At 37.7% G+C, this 17,216-nt stretch overlaps 2 protein-coding genes across 11 annotated transcripts; both read right to left on the bottom strand.

Moving 5' to 3' along the window:
• Positions 1–5,166: 5,166 nt before the first annotated feature.
• LOC101172843 (extracellular matrix protein 1) lies at positions 5,167–10,506 on the bottom strand. Of its 2 annotated transcripts, XM_011485269.3 has the most exons (12): positions 10,364–10,506; positions 9,481–9,522; positions 9,297–9,350; positions 9,101–9,172; positions 8,979–9,023; positions 8,238–8,273; positions 7,884–8,134; positions 7,410–7,615; positions 6,425–6,695; positions 6,157–6,347; positions 5,812–5,899; positions 5,167–5,672 (listed from the first exon to the last, which is right to left on the bottom strand). In XM_011485269.3, exons 1-12 carry the CDS (start codon positions 10,431–10,433, stop codon positions 5,538–5,540), a joined length of 1,461 nt encoding a protein of 486 aa, XP_011483571.1. In that variant the 5' UTR covers positions 10,434–10,506; the 3' UTR covers positions 5,167–5,537. The 2 variants fall into 2 exon arrangements, with proteins under 2 accessions (XP_011483571.1, XP_004077935.1); XM_004077887.4 differs by lacking the exon at positions 9,481–9,522 and having other exon boundaries at positions 10,364–10,505.
• Positions 10,507–10,720: 214 nt separating this feature from the next.
• Positions 10,721–16,397, bottom strand: LOC105355933 (extracellular matrix protein 1). Of its 9 annotated transcripts, none has more exons than XM_011485267.3 (7): positions 15,161–16,397; positions 14,373–14,414; positions 14,212–14,265; positions 11,866–12,084; positions 11,595–11,788; positions 11,388–11,472; positions 10,721–11,248 (listed from the first exon to the last, which is right to left on the bottom strand). In XM_011485267.3, exons 1-7 carry the CDS (start codon positions 15,305–15,307, stop codon positions 11,081–11,083), a joined length of 909 nt encoding a protein of 302 aa, XP_011483569.1. In that variant the 5' UTR covers positions 15,308–16,397; the 3' UTR covers positions 10,721–11,080. The 9 variants fall into 9 exon arrangements, with proteins under 9 accessions (XP_011483569.1, XP_023819928.1, XP_023819929.1 ...); XM_023964160.1 differs by having other exon boundaries at positions 11,866–13,434; positions 15,161–15,241; XM_023964161.1 differs by lacking the exon at positions 14,373–14,414 and adding an exon at positions 14,093–14,137 and having other exon boundaries at positions 11,866–13,434; positions 15,161–15,199.
• Positions 16,398–17,216: the final 819 nt, after the last annotated feature.

Raw genomic sequence — 17,216 nt, 5'->3', positions numbered from 1 at the left:
GGTAATGATATTTTAGACCAAGGTGAAATTGTCTGTGGCACATTTAGTTGAAAAACACTGGCTTACATGCCCAAAAACTCACACATTTTTGTCATTAATGTCAGCACAGCTGAACATGTCGCGTTCCTTTTTGTGATTTCTTTCTCTTTCTACTTTTCTGCATGATTCATACAGCCGGAGACAAACACAACTTCCTCTAAACTCCAGGGCTTGTTTAAAAAAAGGGGAAGTGTTTCACAACACTTCTCCCAAAATCCATCTTTTGTCAGCAACTTTTGTGTAGAAGGACAAAGATTGAGTCACTGGGCTGTTTTCACTGGAAACCTTCTTCTGAAGGAGATTTGTCTGGTGGAGAAGAGGAAGTCTTTCATCTGGACATAAATTACATTTTCAAAAATCTCCAATGAAATTTGAAATAAAAACATTTGCTTAAAAATCTCCAAATAACTTCTAAACAGTGTGACATGAGCGTCGATTAAAAGCCTTTAAAATGTGTGCGACCGTTAAACCAGACTTTAATCACTATCTGCAGTCTGCCTGCATTTTTCCATGAATTTGAACAGAATTTAACAAAACCAACAATTAATTATTATTTATTAAAATAAGGTCAATCGAATGTGTCTTTCTCAACATTGTAAAAACAAAAAAAGATCTGATCAGGCACAAGCCTGTGTGGAAAAGGGATGGATGGATTCTGCATCTTCTCCAATGTGACCCTTACTAAAATTGACAGACTAAAAATACTGACAGCTTTTTGTTTAACTGAAGGTTTGGGAACATTTTGCTGGAACATTTTAGCCTAGGTCACTGATGCTACTGTAAACAACATTTTTTGAGAATGAGTGTTTGTAGAAAATCTTAATTCCTCCCACTGGAGAAGCACAAATCAAACCCAAGAGCTGCCTCTAAGTCCAAAGAGAGAAACCACTAAGCTTGAACAAAAAGAAAAAAACATTTGAATCTGTTTTTGAGATTTGCACTGAGCTATAACTACACTTTATATAGAAAATATTTGTTTTTGGCTTCAGTAGTTTAATAGTGCTCATAAAAAAAAACTTTGACCAAAACTAAAAATGCTCCAAAGCTTTTAACTTTATTCTGAGATTTTACCATTTCTTATGTGCATGGCATCATCTCTGCAGTGTAAGCAATGTTTTGGGCTCCTCTGGTTTGACTGTTGTGTTTCTTTGAAGAAAAATCAAAGCTTTGGGAAATTAATGAAATTATTGAAGGATTATTGTTTTTATTTTCATTATGCCATTAATATCCTTTTCTTTCACACAGGAGATTCAGTACATTTTTTTAAACACAAGTTTGTCATAATTTTTTATGTGTGGGTGCGTGTGTGTTACTTTGTATTGAAATGTTAAAAGTTCTGAAAGCCAAAACTCAAAAACCAGAATTTGTCGAGCAGCTTCATCTGTTGTGTCACATGTGGAAACGTTTTTGTAGTGAAAATACCCACTTTGGAAAGCTGTGCAAATATAAATGAACGAGTCATTAAAGAGTGGCCTGGGAGAGATCAAGGCTGTGCTTTCCTTGCAAACGCATCGATGTTGGCCCTGGGACTGACTGGTAACCTGTTCAGGCTGGACCCTGCCATTGCAGGGACTCCCAGGAGTGGCTGGGATAGACTCCAGCAACTCCAAAAAGGATAAATCAGGTTTGGAAAATGGATGGATGGATTGATATCTGGTCTTTGACTGTGCCAATTCTGAACGTGTATCATTATTTATCTGAGGCATGTGTTAGGCTGCACGGAGGCACACTGGTTACCGCTCTTGCCTCACAGCAAGAAGGCCCCCCGGTTCAAGTCCCAGCTGGGGGACCTGAACCAGAACATCAATGGGGGACTTTTCTGTGTGGAGTTTGCATGTCCTCCATGTGCATGCGTGGGTTTTCTGTGGGGACTCTGGCTTCCTCCCACCGTCCAAAAACATGCTTCATAGGTTAATTGGTTAATCTAAATTGTCCCTACGTGTGAATGTGACAGTGTGTGATTGTGGACCCTCCACCCTGTGACAGATCCCTGCCTTCATCCACATGTGGCCGGGATCATCTCTAAGGCTTCTACAGAAAACGGTTTCGTGAACAGAAGTAGGACATAAATCAAATAATGCTACAAAAAACGAACAAAAAAAAAGTGGACAAAAAGTTTCAGTTATTGGCCACAAAAAAACCTGCAGGGAATATACACACTAGCCTCGAATGTCAGATATTCTAAATCACTGAAGCAAAAATCAGAAAACTTAAATAAGGACAGATTCTGAGAGAACAAAAGTAAATTGTGCAAATATTTAGATCTTTTGTGCTTTTGGAAAAATACCAGTTGGCTGGCCACCTGTGGAAAAGTTCATTGGCTGCTCCAACTTGACTGCAGTGGTGGATAATAGGTTTTAATGTGGTTCACTGGAGTCCCACAGCCTTGAATATGGCTTCAGTTCAGATTAACACTTTTATATTTTTCTTTTTTGTTGGTTCACAAATGTTTTTAAGATTTATGTATTTATAAAATAAACAGTTATGCATAACTGTGCCTTGAATTTGTTTTATGACATTTATTGAATGTTGAAATTTAATATAATTTGGTTTAAATGTCTTAAATATTTTATTAAAAACTTTTTTATAAAGCCTATATAGAATAAAAAGAAATCTGTATTGAATCCCAATATAGACCTTGTGGGAAACTAGAGAAGCAACAAGTGTAATATCCAGTGTGGTTGTGTTATTTGGACCCGAAGTAGATTACAATACACAACCATGAGACCTCAGTTCCATTGGAGCTGTGGTCATTTATCAGATCTGCCTCTTTTACTCACAAAATAATAAATCGGGTGTCTGTCTGGTTTTGATTTTAAATAGATTTTTAAAAGAACTTTATCAAACATCTTACAGCATTCATATTAAAATTATGAAAAGGAATAGGGTGTTTGTAAAAATGGTAAAATGTGATTAATATATGTTTATAGTACAGTCGCTAACTGTAAAAATGAACAGATTAAATCTATCAATAATAATACCATCTGGTTTATTGAGTTTATAAATGCAGTGCTGTCTAAAAATGACTACATTCTTATTAAAATAGATTTTTTCTGATATTGTTCAGTTTTGGTCCCCTTGTCTCCTTTATTAAGCCCTCTGTCAGGAACCTTGGGGTAACTCCAGAGCCAGGTCATTTAAAAAACATTGGCAAACTGAGTCCAATTGTGTGGTGTTCTGAGATGGAGATGCTCATCCATGCTTTTATTTCTTCTCATCTTGATTATTGCAACTCCAAACATGTCTAAATAAAAAATCTCATGAACGACTCCTGGTTGTCCAGAATGCTGCTGCAACGCTTTTAACCAAATCTTCCAAGTATTCCCGCGTGACCCCATTACTAATCCAGCTGCACTGGCTCCCCAGCTGTTTCCATGTGCGTTTTGAAAATAATGGTTTTTCATATGGAGCTCTTAGCACTGATCTATAGAAAAGATTTTGTGTGGCCATACACTCCCAGCAGGTGCCTTAGATCATGTGACCAGAGTCTGCTTGCTGTTAAGAGAACCCGGTTAAAAATTAAAGATGACAGAGCCTATGCAGCAGTGGTTCCATCCTTCTGGAATTCCCTCCCTCTCAGCCTCATGTCTGTAGACTCCATGTTTTCTTTTAAAAAGCAGCTAAAAACATATCTTTTTAAAATGGCTTTATCCTAATTCAAATCGAATCAAATGAAACTCTATTTATAAAAAGGACTTCTCATGCATTGCGCAGCTCGAAGTGCTTTAACATTTAAAACAAAAATCACACAATATCACAATAAAAACCCAACCCATCCTTTACCCTTCCCACTCCCCTCCGTTGGGAAACAGTATTTTGGGAATCTCTTCATACTGGTAGCCAGCCTGGCCATGGGAACATCGCCACAGTGCCCACCCAGACTGGGACAACAACGAGGTCCACTTCACAGCTGTGAAGCTGCAGAGATAAACTCCAGCTGCCCGAGCAAGGGCGACAACTGCTGCAACAACCACCGACCAAGCCGGCAAGCCCTGGCAGAAAAGATCCCCACAAGAAATACTGGGGCTAAAATCTTATAAGATGCTAAAATTAAATACATAAGATGTATGTAGAAACATAAAATTGACAATAAGATGCATAAAATGAAATTAAATACATAAAATAGCATAAACTAAAACTAATAGAATAAATAAGCAGATAAGATCAACTAAAAGCTAAATTAAAAAGGTGGGTCTTGAGTCTCTTCTTAAAAACCTCTACAGTCTCTGCTGCCCTGAGGCTCTCCTGCAGGCTGTTCCACAGGCGAGGACCGTTATGGCAGAACGAAGCCTCACCAAGTGTTTTGGTCCACACCTTAGGAACAACTAAGAGGCCAGCACCGGAGGACCTCAGTGTCCGCGAGGGCTCATATTTAAAAAGAATATCATTTAAATAAAAGGCCCAAGATTATTAAAACATTTATAAACTATTAAAAGAAATGTAAAATTCAGTTTTTACTGTCTGTGCTTTGCGTTGTGTTTTATTGTGAAGCACTTTGCGGTTTTTATCTTAAAAGGTGCTCTATAAGGTTTTCATTATTATTATTAACAACTGGCATCCCTGTCAAACAAACAAATGGAAATTTTGCTTTATTGGGGATTTATTAACCATTTTGCAGCAATGTAACATTTGATATTTCTAAAACTAAGCCAAAAAGTTTTAGCTTCCAGAGTTCATTGTTAATTCACACGAATTCTTTTTTCCTGAGAGAAACGTAGATGCCTCAAACTCCTCACCATCTCCCACGCAGAGTTGAATTCCTTCAATCGGCAAATAAAAACCACTTTCGCTTACCAAATGAGTCAACGCTCTTTGCTTTTGTAGGTCACAGTTTTTAAAACCAGGAGGATCAGCTCACAGCTTTTCCTCGTGTCGTCCCTCAGCATCAAACACTTGGCTCGGGTGCGTTTGGGAGTCGAGATGTTTAAAAGATCTGTTGACATTCTTGATGGCTCAGAGTAAAAACCCAATAAACAGAATCTGTTGGTCAGGATGACCAAGTTTACACTCTGGTATTCTATAGCTCTTGTTTGCTGGTCATAAAACTAAGAAACCTTTAAATTAAAAACCCTTTTTTTTAAATAAAAACTTACTTTCCCCTTTGAAATCTGAATGAAAATTCTACCATTCATGTTTGATGTAACAGCATCAGTTTATTTATTTGAAATTAAAATCATAAAATGTTAATCAAGAGTAACACACAGAACTGGCACACATCATGTCTGTAATTTAACGTTATACTCACTGGTATGTAGCTGAGCAAAAACTGGTTATAGCAGATGTTTTACCTGTATATGACATTTGCATTTAACACAAAAATAATGTGAAGCTTGAATTGTTAGAGGCAGCAAATACAATGAACAGTCTTAAAGTGATATTTATGGGAGTTTAGCCAAAAATAAGATTTGCAAAAAGAACAGTTCATTTCCTTACAATGAGAAATCCCAATCTAGTGGTTCCAAAGCATCATTATTCAAGACTAAATGGAATTTTCCTCACTAGATAAATGCCAGTGACATCCCCTTTACAGGTATTGGGCAGATTTTCCTCTTCTTCTTGGGGTTAGTTGCTTTAGCGATGTTGTGCAGGAGCCTGCAGCACATTTTGACATCAGGAGATGGAGGTTCTCCGAGCTGATCAAATTGAAAGAAGACCACATGAGAACATTTGTGATCATATCAAGATTTAAAGCAAATACCTCCAAAACCTTCATCACTGTGTGAAATTATCTTTTGTGTCTGATGGGACTTCATCTTCATCATGCTGTCTCACCTTCTCCTTGGAGCAGATGCTCTTGAGTGGTACAGACAGGGAACAGCATTCGCTTGGAAAGGTCTCAAGAGGAAAATCAATCGGAAGCCTACACAGAATCAATCTCATCATCACTCAAATTTACTGGATCAATTTTAGATTTTGCTTTTATATTCTTAAAACATTTATTTATTTATTTTATTAATTCAAATTAGTACAGTGCATATTAATCAATGTGACGGCAGCTACTTCAACATAAATATACCAAAGTTAGCACAGGAGCGAAATTTCAAAACGTGATTTGAGGACAGAATGAAACAAAAAATACAAGCTGTGAAGATGACAAGACAGACAACACCACTCTACCTGTATTTTATAGTAGGGTTTTTACATAGTTCACTAAACGAAGGCGCTTCAGGGGCTGAAGTGTTATAGTGTGGATCTGGAGACATCGATTTGAAACATGCTGACCAGACAGACGGATCATCACCAGAGCAACACTCAAAGCTTGTATGCTTTTTCTCTACCAAGCAGAACTTCTCCACCTTCTCACGCCACTGAAACCCAGAGTTACAGTCATATCAGAAGGTGTTTGAGTTTATTATGTTTGTGCTTTTGTTTTTTTTATTGTTACCTTCTGAGAAGCACAGTTGAGCTTGTGATCCCTCGTAGTGCAGCATTGTCTGAATTCCTTCTCCAAACTGTTGATGCTCTTAGCTTGTCGAGCCGCAAACTCATAGCCTGAACGTTGCAAACACTTGAAGGAATAGAAGGGCCGCTGCCTCCACCTGCGACACAGCGACTCAATGTTGTCCGCCGTGGGTTGTCCAAGAGGAAAGTTCATGTCAATCTTCTTGAATGCATTTTTATTGTTTATTGTCGTTGATCTTGGAGTCAGTAGTTTCCTGTCATGTTGAAATGCAGAAATGCAAATTCTTCAAGAGACTTTGTAGAGTCTTTTATCTTTTAAGAAATAAAAAAATTGTTATTTCTTGGACATAATTTCTGCAAAGCAGCGAGAGCTCATCAGAAATTCACTTTTGAGTTGTGGACGGGACCACTGGCGGAGTAAGTCTTCCCTCATTTCCCGTCATCCTTCTGTTTACAAGCTATCCTGCTACCTTACAGCCCCTCACACCCCCAACCTTCAATTACCAGTGCAACAAAAATTGTGAGCAATATTGGAGCTATCCACCTGTAAAATTTTAACAAGGAAAACAAAAACCTACATGGATCTACTTGTCTGCAAGCAGATGGATCAGAATAGAGCAGAGCATGGAGCTTGTGTCTTGTCGTTAGTTCCATGTGACAGAAATGCAATTTTAAGTTTGATTTTCTTTAAATATGTCCTCCATCATGAGAGAAATGCCACAAGAACGTGTTATGAACAACAAAAACACTAAACATGTGATTTTAAGGCCTGTTAGTTTGTTGGTTATGTGACTTGTCTGTAAAGTGGAACAATACAGCAATTAAAAAAATGGCGAGAAATAAAAAGAAATAAAACAACAATCTCTCGCTTTGCTTGTTTCTTCATCTTATCACAAATTAGCTTAGTTTAACTTTCTTTGAAGAAAAAAGAGAGATAAAAAGTTGCATAGTTCATCCATTTATCAAACCTTGGGCAGTTGCTGGGATCAAAGTTGAACTCTGAGTCGTGAGGGATGGACAACACTGGCAGCTCTTCTGTTGGTTCATAGTTTGGGTTTGGAGAATCGGCATTAAAACACTTTAGTCTGCTGCTGCCTCTTTTATTGCAACATTCATAAAGTAAATCTTTGACTGACGAGTCCTCCTCACAGAACAACTTCACTGAGAGTTCCCACTGAAGAACAGAAAGAGAAGAGTATGGTTGCCTTAGCAACATTGCAGCAAAACATTAAAGCAAATGAAGCTCCAACACTGGATCATAATCCAATAATTACTTTGACAACATGTTTGATTTTTACACTACAGTAACAAATAATCCCTAATCTTGCATTAGCTGTCGTAAGTGCTGAAGCCAGTATGTCTAATTCTCTATTTCAAAACTCCCAAATGAAGCTGAGTCATGCAGGACATCAAAAATAAAGGCGGAGTAGTGAAAATCTTACCGCTTGTGTGGCGCAGCACAACACCGTGTCATTCTGCAACGTCTGGTTTTGATTACAGCAAATGCCAAACCAGGACTCTGCATTATTGACAGCAGCAGCCATGCGCTTTAACTTGCTGTAACCAGAGGGGGGAAAGTACGACTGAGGGTAGCGAGGACGATGCTCTCCATGGGCACAGATGGCTTCAATGTTGTTAGCCGACGGCTGGCTAAGGGGGAAGCTAACAGGATATTGCTCAACAGCTGGTTGACCTTTGAGGAACAGACATCAATTTTAAAATCAGACTGTTCTTTAGGGCTGTTGCTAAGGAAGTGTAAATTCTGGAAAAAATAGAAGAGAAAAGTGGATACATACTTCCTCTTGGAATCATGACTCCAGATGTAAAAACCCCTAAAGGAAAAATAGAAGTCTTCTTACTGTTTGTTCATTACAATGTCCCTAAATTCAAATTCAAATTCAAATTCAAATTTAACTTTATTTATAAAGCGCTTTTCATGCTTCATAGCATCTCAAAGTGCTTCCCAAAAAAAGAATAAAACAAATAAGATAAAAATATATATATATTAGTTAAAATAATAAACAAAGTAAAAAGAATGTAATAATAATAAAAATAAATGCAAATAATATTAAAATAAATGAATTAATAAAAACACACAAAAACCCAACACATACACATCCCTCCTTTAAGATAAAAACAAATAAAATTAGCTGTTAAAATTTTATAAAATCAAATAAAAACATGTGGACAAGTACAAACTATATAAAAGCTTTACTAAAAAGATGTGTTTTAAGTTTTTTCTTAAAAACCTCCACAGTGGCTGAAGCCCTCACGTCCTCAGGCAGGTTGTTCCACAGGCGAGGTCCACAGAGTTGAAAGGAGGCCTCGCCGTGGGTTTTAGTTCTGACCTTTGGGACCACTAGCAGACCTGCACCTGTGGACCTGAGGGCTCTGGGAGGGTCATAGACTAAAAGTAAATCTGATAAAAATGAGGGTCCAGTTCCATGTAAACCTTTATAAACTAATAAAAGAACCTTAATTAAATGACTAATATTTGTTTGTATACAGAGGTATAATAAAAAACAAAGCAATATAACCTCTTCTCTTTGGATCAAATGAAGGAAATATTGGTCGCTGGAGCCCTGGAAACCAAAACAGCATCAGATGTTAAGTTGTAGAAATGAAAGAAGGAAGATAGATGGAAGAAAAGGTAGATCACCTTCGTGGAGGTCAGTGAAACTTGACAAATCAACCTCTTCCTGCATTAAAAAATGATCATCATAGATCATCTCTGAAAAACAGATTTTCAAAAGTTTTTTCTTGCATTATTATAAAAATAAAAAATAAAAAAAAAGTCATGTATAAAACACAAAAAAAGCTCGGATCACCAAATACAAACTTAATAACACGCACACCTTGTCCGAACACAACTGTGATTGGACGCTGCTCAAAGAGGCGCTGATCTTGGACTGAAAAGACATAAACACACGCAATCTTTACTTTTAATCATTTCACTGTGTATATCAATTCATATTAACATTAACAGGTAAAGTGTTACTCTTAACATTAACAGGTAAAGTGTTACTCAAACATGCACACATGGTTGCTGTTCCAGCTGTCTGGGAATCCCATAGAGCTGATCTGGAAAAGAACAGTTTAAAGTTATGTAACCCTTGTGTGTGTGCATCATGTTCAGTGTGTGAGGAGGAGACAGAAAGAAAAACAAGAATCATCTTGCAACTTTATTTAATTCACTTATTTACATTTAATTTTTACTTGCAGCAATTTCACAGAGCTCTTTTTAATTGTTTTAAAGCTGTTTGTTGGATAAACTACTTAAAAAAAAGTAATCCACTAAAGTATACTACAAGTAAACCAAAAGTGAGGCAGTATACTTGTAGTATATCCTTCATGTACTATCTATAAACTGCACACTTAAAATGTTTCAGTTTAGTCTGAAGTATTCAGTTGGTATACTTCCTACACTACATGATTTATATACTTACTTGCAATACTTATACTACGTATAACTACACTGGTCTACTTAATAAAATAATCTCAACAAAATAAATTTAACATGTACTACTTTTTACTTTAGCTTAAAAAACAGCAAAAACATGCCCCCACCCCACCCCCAAGAATTAAACAGACATAATCATGTCATTGCCTATCGCGTGAATTAATTAAAAAAATATTTCTATGCATTGCAGGACCTTAAGATTTATTTTTAAGTGTTTTTTCCTTGTATACAAGTTTTTCTCCTCTCAATAATCTTCATTGAAAATATACAGAATCACAAGACAAAAATGAATCAACTTTGATATTCACCAATAGAAAAAACAGAAAGTATTAACAAACTAGGATATAAGTTTTTTTTTTTTTTTTTTGCGGATTTACCGCAGCTGTGAGGCAGATTCGTGTAGCCAGACCTGAGGGGGGGCAAACAGTTCCTGCAAACCACAAAGAGCCCGAGCGCACCGACCTTCCAAGGCTGCGCCCCGCAGAACCAAGCGCAAAGCGATGGCGCAGAGCAGAACCCAAGAGGAGCCCATTCCTGAGGAGATCGCGTCGGTCCTGCTGGAAGTTCTGCTGGGATCAGAGCCGAGAGGAGGACTGCTGCTTACTGCATGCACGCAGGATGGGGAGGAGTGAGGGGGAGAAAGGGGAGGGAGGGGTTTGCTACTTCTAAAAACTTTTAAAAAAAGAAAGAAAGAAAGAAACATTTAAATTGAAAACACCGTTGTTGTTGTTGTTGTTGTTGTTGTTGTTGTTGTTGTTGTTTTTAAATAAAAAGGTATATTCCTATTTGAAAGTCTAAATGAATATTCTACCACTCATGTTTGATGTAACAGCATCAGTTTATTTACTTGAAATTAAAATCATAAAAATGTTAAAGAGTAACACAGAACTGGCACACATCACGTCTGTACTGTAACTTTAAACTCACTGGTATGTAGCTGAGCAAACACTGGTTATAGCAGATGTTTTACCTGTATCTGACATTTGCATTTAACACAAAATATTGTGAAGCTTGAATTGTTAGAGGCAGCAAATACAATGAACAGTCTTAAAGTGATATTTATGGGAGTTTAGCCAAAAATAAGATTTGCAAAAAGAACAGTTCATTTCCTTACAATGAGAAATCCCAATCTAGTGGTTCCAAAGCATCATTATTCAAGACTAAATGGAATTTTCCTCATTAGACGAATGCCAGCGACATGGGAGGCTTTGAGGGGACTGGGCAGATTTTCCTCTTCTGCCTGACGTTAGTTTCTTCAGCGACCTCGTGCATGAGACTGCAGCAAAGTTTGACATCAGGAGATGGAGGTTCTCCTATCAAACACGCGTCCTGGGACATCTCACTGAACTGATCAAATTGACAGAAGACCACATGAGAACAATTGTAATCATGTCAACATTTAAAGCAAATACCTCCATAACTTTCATCACTGTGTGAAATTATCTTTTGTGTCAGATGGTACTTCATCTTCGTCATGCTGTCTCACCTTTGTGATGGAGATGGTCTTGAGTGGTACAGGTACGGTGCAGCATTCCCTCAGAAAGGTCCTTAGACGAGATTTAGTCGGAATGCTACACAGAATCAATTTCATCATCACTCAAATTTACTGGATATTCTTAAAACATGATTTGAGCACAGAATGAAACAAAAAATACAAGCTGTGAAGATGACAAGACAGACAGCACCACTCTACCTGTTTAATAGAGAAGTGGTGTTTTCACATAGTTCACTGAATGACGGCGCTTCATGGACTGAATTGTTATAGTGTGGATCTGGAGACATCGATTTGAAACATGCTGACCAGACAGACGGATCATCACCAGAGCAACACCCGAAGCTTGTATGCTTTTTCTCTACCAAGCAGAACTTCTCCACCTCCTCACGCCACTGAAACCCAGAGTTACAGTCATATCAGAAAGCGTTTGTGTTTGTTATGTTTGTGCTTTTGTTTTTTTTATTGTTACCTTCTGAGAAGCATAGTTGAGCTTGTGATCGCTCGTAGTGCAGCATTGTCTGAATTCCTTGTCCAAACTGTTGATGCTCTTAGCTTGTCGAGCCGCAAACTCATGGCCTGAACGTTGCAAACACTTGGAGGAATAGAAGGGCCGCTGCCTCCACCTGCGACACAGCGACTCAATGTTGTCCGCCGTGGGTTGTCCAAGAGGAAAGTTCATGTCAATCTTCTGGGACGTGAACGATGTGTTATTGTTTTTTCTGTCATGTTTAAGACAAATGCAAATTCTTGAAGACTCTTTGATGAATGAAAACAATAACATGTCATTTTGACAAGAAGAACCTATATCTTCATTATCTATCATTATTAATGAAGCTATAGGTTCTTCTTGTCATTTTGACAAGAAGAACCTATAGCTTCATTATCTATCATTATTATTGATACAGTAGACATGCTTTTTATGTAAGGATGGAACATCAAAATCCTAAGGCTTATTTACTTTTTTTCATTTATGCTTTATCTACTGTCCTGCACAACCTTATGAATACATTTTTGGGTCAAGCAAACATGGAAATCGTAATTAAATATTTACATTTGGCTTCTAAAACCACTCACTTTCAAATGTATTTTTTTTGCAGAAGTGTGCATATAGTTATACCCTTAGATCCTGTTTTTTGTGTTTCATTAATAAAGATAAACTTCTACGTCATTCAAGTCCCACCCTGGTCATCTTTCGTCTTTTACAAAATCAGAAAACTGTTATTTCTTGGACATTGTTTCTGCAAAGCAGCAGGAGTTTATCAGAAGTTCACCTTTGAGTTGTGGACAGGACCACTGGTGGTAAGCCTGCCCTCATTTCTCGTCATCCAGCTATTTACTGTTAACAAAACAAGCTCTCCTTCTAGCTTAAAGCCCCTTACCCCCAACCTTAAATTACTGGTGAAAACAAAATTGTGAGCACTATTGAAGCTATTCAGCTGTAAAATTTTGACAAGGAAAACAAAGATGTACATGGATCTAATTGTCCGCAAGCAGATGGATCCGAATGGAGCGTAGCATGGAGCTTGTGGCATTTCTCTCATCTATTTTGAGATAAATGCCACAAGAACATGTTGAGAACACCATAAACACCAAACATGATTTTCAGGCGGTTTTTAATACGGTCAGATATGCTTTGTTGGTTATGTTACTTGTCTGTACAGTGGAACTACAGCAATAAGAATAAAGAAATGGCGAGAAATAAAACAACAATTTCTTACTTTGCTTGTTTCCACAAAGCAATTCTTCATCTTATTACAAATCAGCTTGGTTTATCTTTTCAAGACAAATAAAAGACATAGAAAGTTGCATTGTTCATCCATTTATCAAACCTTTAGCAGGTGCTGGGATCAAAGTTGAACTCTGCTTTGAGACGAAGGTTGAAGAACACTGGCCGCTTTTGTGTTGGTTCGTAGTTTGGGTTCGGAGAATCGGCATTAAAACATTTTAGTCTGAAGCTGCCTTTTAACCTGCAACACTCATAAAGTAAACCTTTGACTGACGCGTCCTCCTCACAGAACAACTTCACTGAGAGTTCCCACTGAAGAACAGAAAGAGTAGAGTATGGTTGCCTTAGCAACATTGCAGCAAAGCAATTTAAGCAAATGAAGCTCCAAAACTGGCACCTAATCCAATAATTACTTTGACAACATTTTTGATTTTTACACTACAGTTACAAATAATCCCTAATCTTGCATTAGCTGTCGTAAATGCTGAAGCCAGTATGTCTAATTCTCTATTTCGAAACTCCCAAATGAAGCTGAGTCATGCAGGACACCAAAAATAAAGGTGGAGTAGTGAAAATCTTACTGCTTGTGTGGTGCAGCACAACACTGTGTCATTCTGCAACTTCTGGTTTTGACGACAGCAAATGCTAAACCAGGACTCTGCATTATTGACAGCAGCAGTCCTGCGCCCATATGGGCCATCAGCAAGAAAGACGCGACGATAAGCTCCATGGGCACAGATGGCTTCAATAATGTTAGCTGAGGGCTGGCCAAGGGGGAAGCTACCTCTATACCACTTATTTTTATGGAAAGGTGGATCCCATCCTTGTCTTGGAATCACAGTTTAAATAGATGTGAAAACCCCTAACAGAAAAATAGAAGTCTTCTTACTTTTTGTTCATTAAAAGGATCCTGAATGACTAATATTGTATGTATGTATACAGAGGTATAATAAAAACAAAGCAATATAACCTCTTCTCTTTGGTTCAAATGAAGTAATTATTGGTCGCTGGAGTGCTGGAAAGCAAAACAGCATCAGATGTTACGTTGTAGAAATAAAGGATGGAAGATAGATGGAAGAACAACCACACCTTTTTCAGGGAAAAATGTGATGGGACGCTGCTCAAAGAGGCGCTGATCTTGCACTGGAAAACATAAACATACGCAATCTCAATCCAACTTCTCATCATTTCACTGTGTATATCAATTTATATTAACATTAACAGGTAAAGTGTTACTCAAACATCCACACATGGTTGTTATTCCAGTTGTTTGGGAATCCCATAGCACTGATCTGGAAAAAAACAGTTTAAAGTTATGTAACCCTTGTGTGTGTGCAACAGTGTGTGAGGAAACAGAAAGAAAAACAAGAATCTTCTTGCTGCTTCATTTAATTTTTTCTTGCAGCAATGTCACTGGGCTCTTTTTAATTGTTTAAAGCTTTTTGTTGGATAAACTACTTTTAAAAATCTGTCCCCTTAGCAAAAGAGTCCACTAAAGTATACTACAAGTATACCAAAAGTGAAGCAGTATACTTGAAGTATATCCTTCATGTACTATCTATAAACTGCACCCTTAAAAATATTTCAATTTAGTTTGAAGTGTTTAGCTAGTATACTTCCTACACTACATGATTTATATACTTATACTTGCAATACTATACGTAAAACTACTCTGGTCCACTTAATAAAACAAACTTAATAAAATAAACTTAACGTGTACTACTTTTTACTTTGCTTAAAATTTTAGCAAAAAAAAAAAAGAAAATAATTAAAATAAAATAAAATAAATAGGTTTTTCTTCCAATAATTTAACAAAAAATAATCATGTCACTCTTGCCCATCGAGTAAACGTATTTAATAATTTCTTTACAGGACCTAAAGATTTTTTTGTTTGTTCTTATGTTTTCATGGACAGAAGTCTGTTTGCGGATTTACCGCAGCTGTGACGCACTTTTGTGGAGCCAGACTGGGGGGGGGGGGGGGGGGGGGGGGGGGGGCAACAGTCCCTGCAAACCACAAAGAGCCCGAGCGCACCGACCTTCGAAAGCTGCGCCCCGCAGAACCAAGCGCAAAGCGATGGCGCAGAGCAGAACCCAAGAGGAGCCCATTCCTGAGGAGATCGCGTCGGTCCTGCTGGAAGTTCTGCTGGGATCAGAGCCGAGAGGAGGACTGCTGCTGACTGCATGCACGCAGGATGGGGAGGAGTGAGGGGGAGAAAGGCCGGGGAGGAAAGGAAGTTTTCAACATGACTCACAGGGAACTTTTGCAAGTCTAGATCTCATCTGGATGCTGTCTGACAGGAAACAGCCTCAGGCTGGCTGGAAGGCTCTTGATGCTGCGCGCTTGCAGGAGGATGACTCCTTTTTCCTCCTCTGATCAGGCTGGTTGATGAGGTGAAGACTTAAACAGCAGGCACCATCTGAAATCAAACTAGCGGTGCTAAAAGGATTCCAACCCAACGCTTCACAAACACATTGAGAAAGAAAGGGTGTGCAAAAGCAGGTGTTGGGATTTCCCTCTTGGGAATGTGCGATTAAGATATTGTGGAGGTCAACAAGGGTTCCATAACATTTTCTATGATGTTTTCAATATGCATTACATGGGTTCTATTATGTTTTCTATGTTTTTGTTACTATGCATTTAATGGATTCTATATATGCATGTATATTGTATTGCAGAAATATGCTTGATTCCTGCCTTCAGTAATAGATACTATGTGCCGAGGTCACCAGTAGGCCTGTTTTTGACTTTTGGTCTCTGTTTTCTTTCTGTACTGGAGTGTTTATGGAGCCACGACACCTGCAATGCAGACTAGACAAAAAACACACCATTTTAATGACGTATTTTGTATGTTTTCATCTTCCCTTTCTGAATAACAAAATAAGGCTTTTTGCCTTGAGGACAGAGAGAGCGGACAGCCACAGAGCCTAACAGGTCGTGTTTCTCCACCTCTCCCCTTTTGCAAAAGGTTTTAAAATTAATGCTGACTCTTGTGTGTCTTTTCGTTTCCCAACTGCACATTTCATTTTTGGGTGTCCTGAACCATCCGAATCTGCGAAGACCGGATGAGATGGCAACAATGTATGTTTTCACCTTCAAAGTCTACATTAGATGAGACATTACCTTGATGAAGACCACACATTCATTCAGTTGAGCATATTTAATCACACTGTATTGTGTTGAGATGCTGCAAAAAATGTGACTTAAAGTAAGTTAAGAGAAAACCTTTAAAAACATCTTTTGCTTTGTTGCTCCATTTGCCCGATTTAGTTTAAGACAAATTTCCAAATTTGAATCAATATTTTTTTAGTTTTAATGTTTACTGTAGATTTTGCATTTGGAAGTTCAAAAAATTACTACTGTTGTCACATGATCAATGCATAGAGATTAAAACGTCCTCATTTAATATTGAATTGACCAAAACAAAGGTTTTAAGGTTCTTTTATTAACATTTTAACATTTTTTTAAATATATTTGACGTAATTGTTAACTTTTCCTGACAAAAAGAAAAAGACGCAAGGAATAGAAATAAAAAGTTGGGATTGTACCTCAGTTCTTCTGGATGTGGCAAAATCTGCATGATTTCCAATTAAAAATCTTTTAAAAAATCCATCATTCCCACCTGATCCTCAGGGATGCCAGTCTGTCCCGTGTTTAAGTTACTTTGTAAAAATTCAGAAATTTTAAAAGGCAAAGTGGTGCCTTCAATTCCTCACCTTCTCTCACAACTCCATGGTTAAGGCTACCTCCATAAAACATCTTGGGCTTAAAAAAAGACAAATTACAGAAGAATGCAGTCTCCACACCTTGCCTTTGTGGACCACAGCTTTTTCTCTTCTTCCACTCCAGCATAAAAAACTTGTCTTTATTCATGTTGACATGAAGGGTCAGAGTAAAAAAAAAAAAAGTCTCCTTTGAAACTGTTTGGTCAAATCAACTTGATTGTACCGAGGATGGCAATTTTGTATTTATTGCAGAAAAATCTCTTTCAATTTTACCTGTACAAAACTGATTGGGGGGAAACAATTACCAAATTAATTTTAAAACGTTTTTTTTTCTCAGTATTTCAGGGTACAATGATTTGTGACAGTGAG

The sequence above is a fragment of the Oryzias latipes genome, chromosome 16 (genome assembly GCF_002234675.1).
Source record: "Oryzias latipes chromosome 16, ASM223467v1".
In the NCBI taxonomy this organism is placed as follows: Eukaryota; Metazoa; Chordata; class Actinopteri; order Beloniformes; family Adrianichthyidae; genus Oryzias; species Oryzias latipes.
This window is presented reverse-complemented; position numbering and strand designations above follow the sequence as displayed.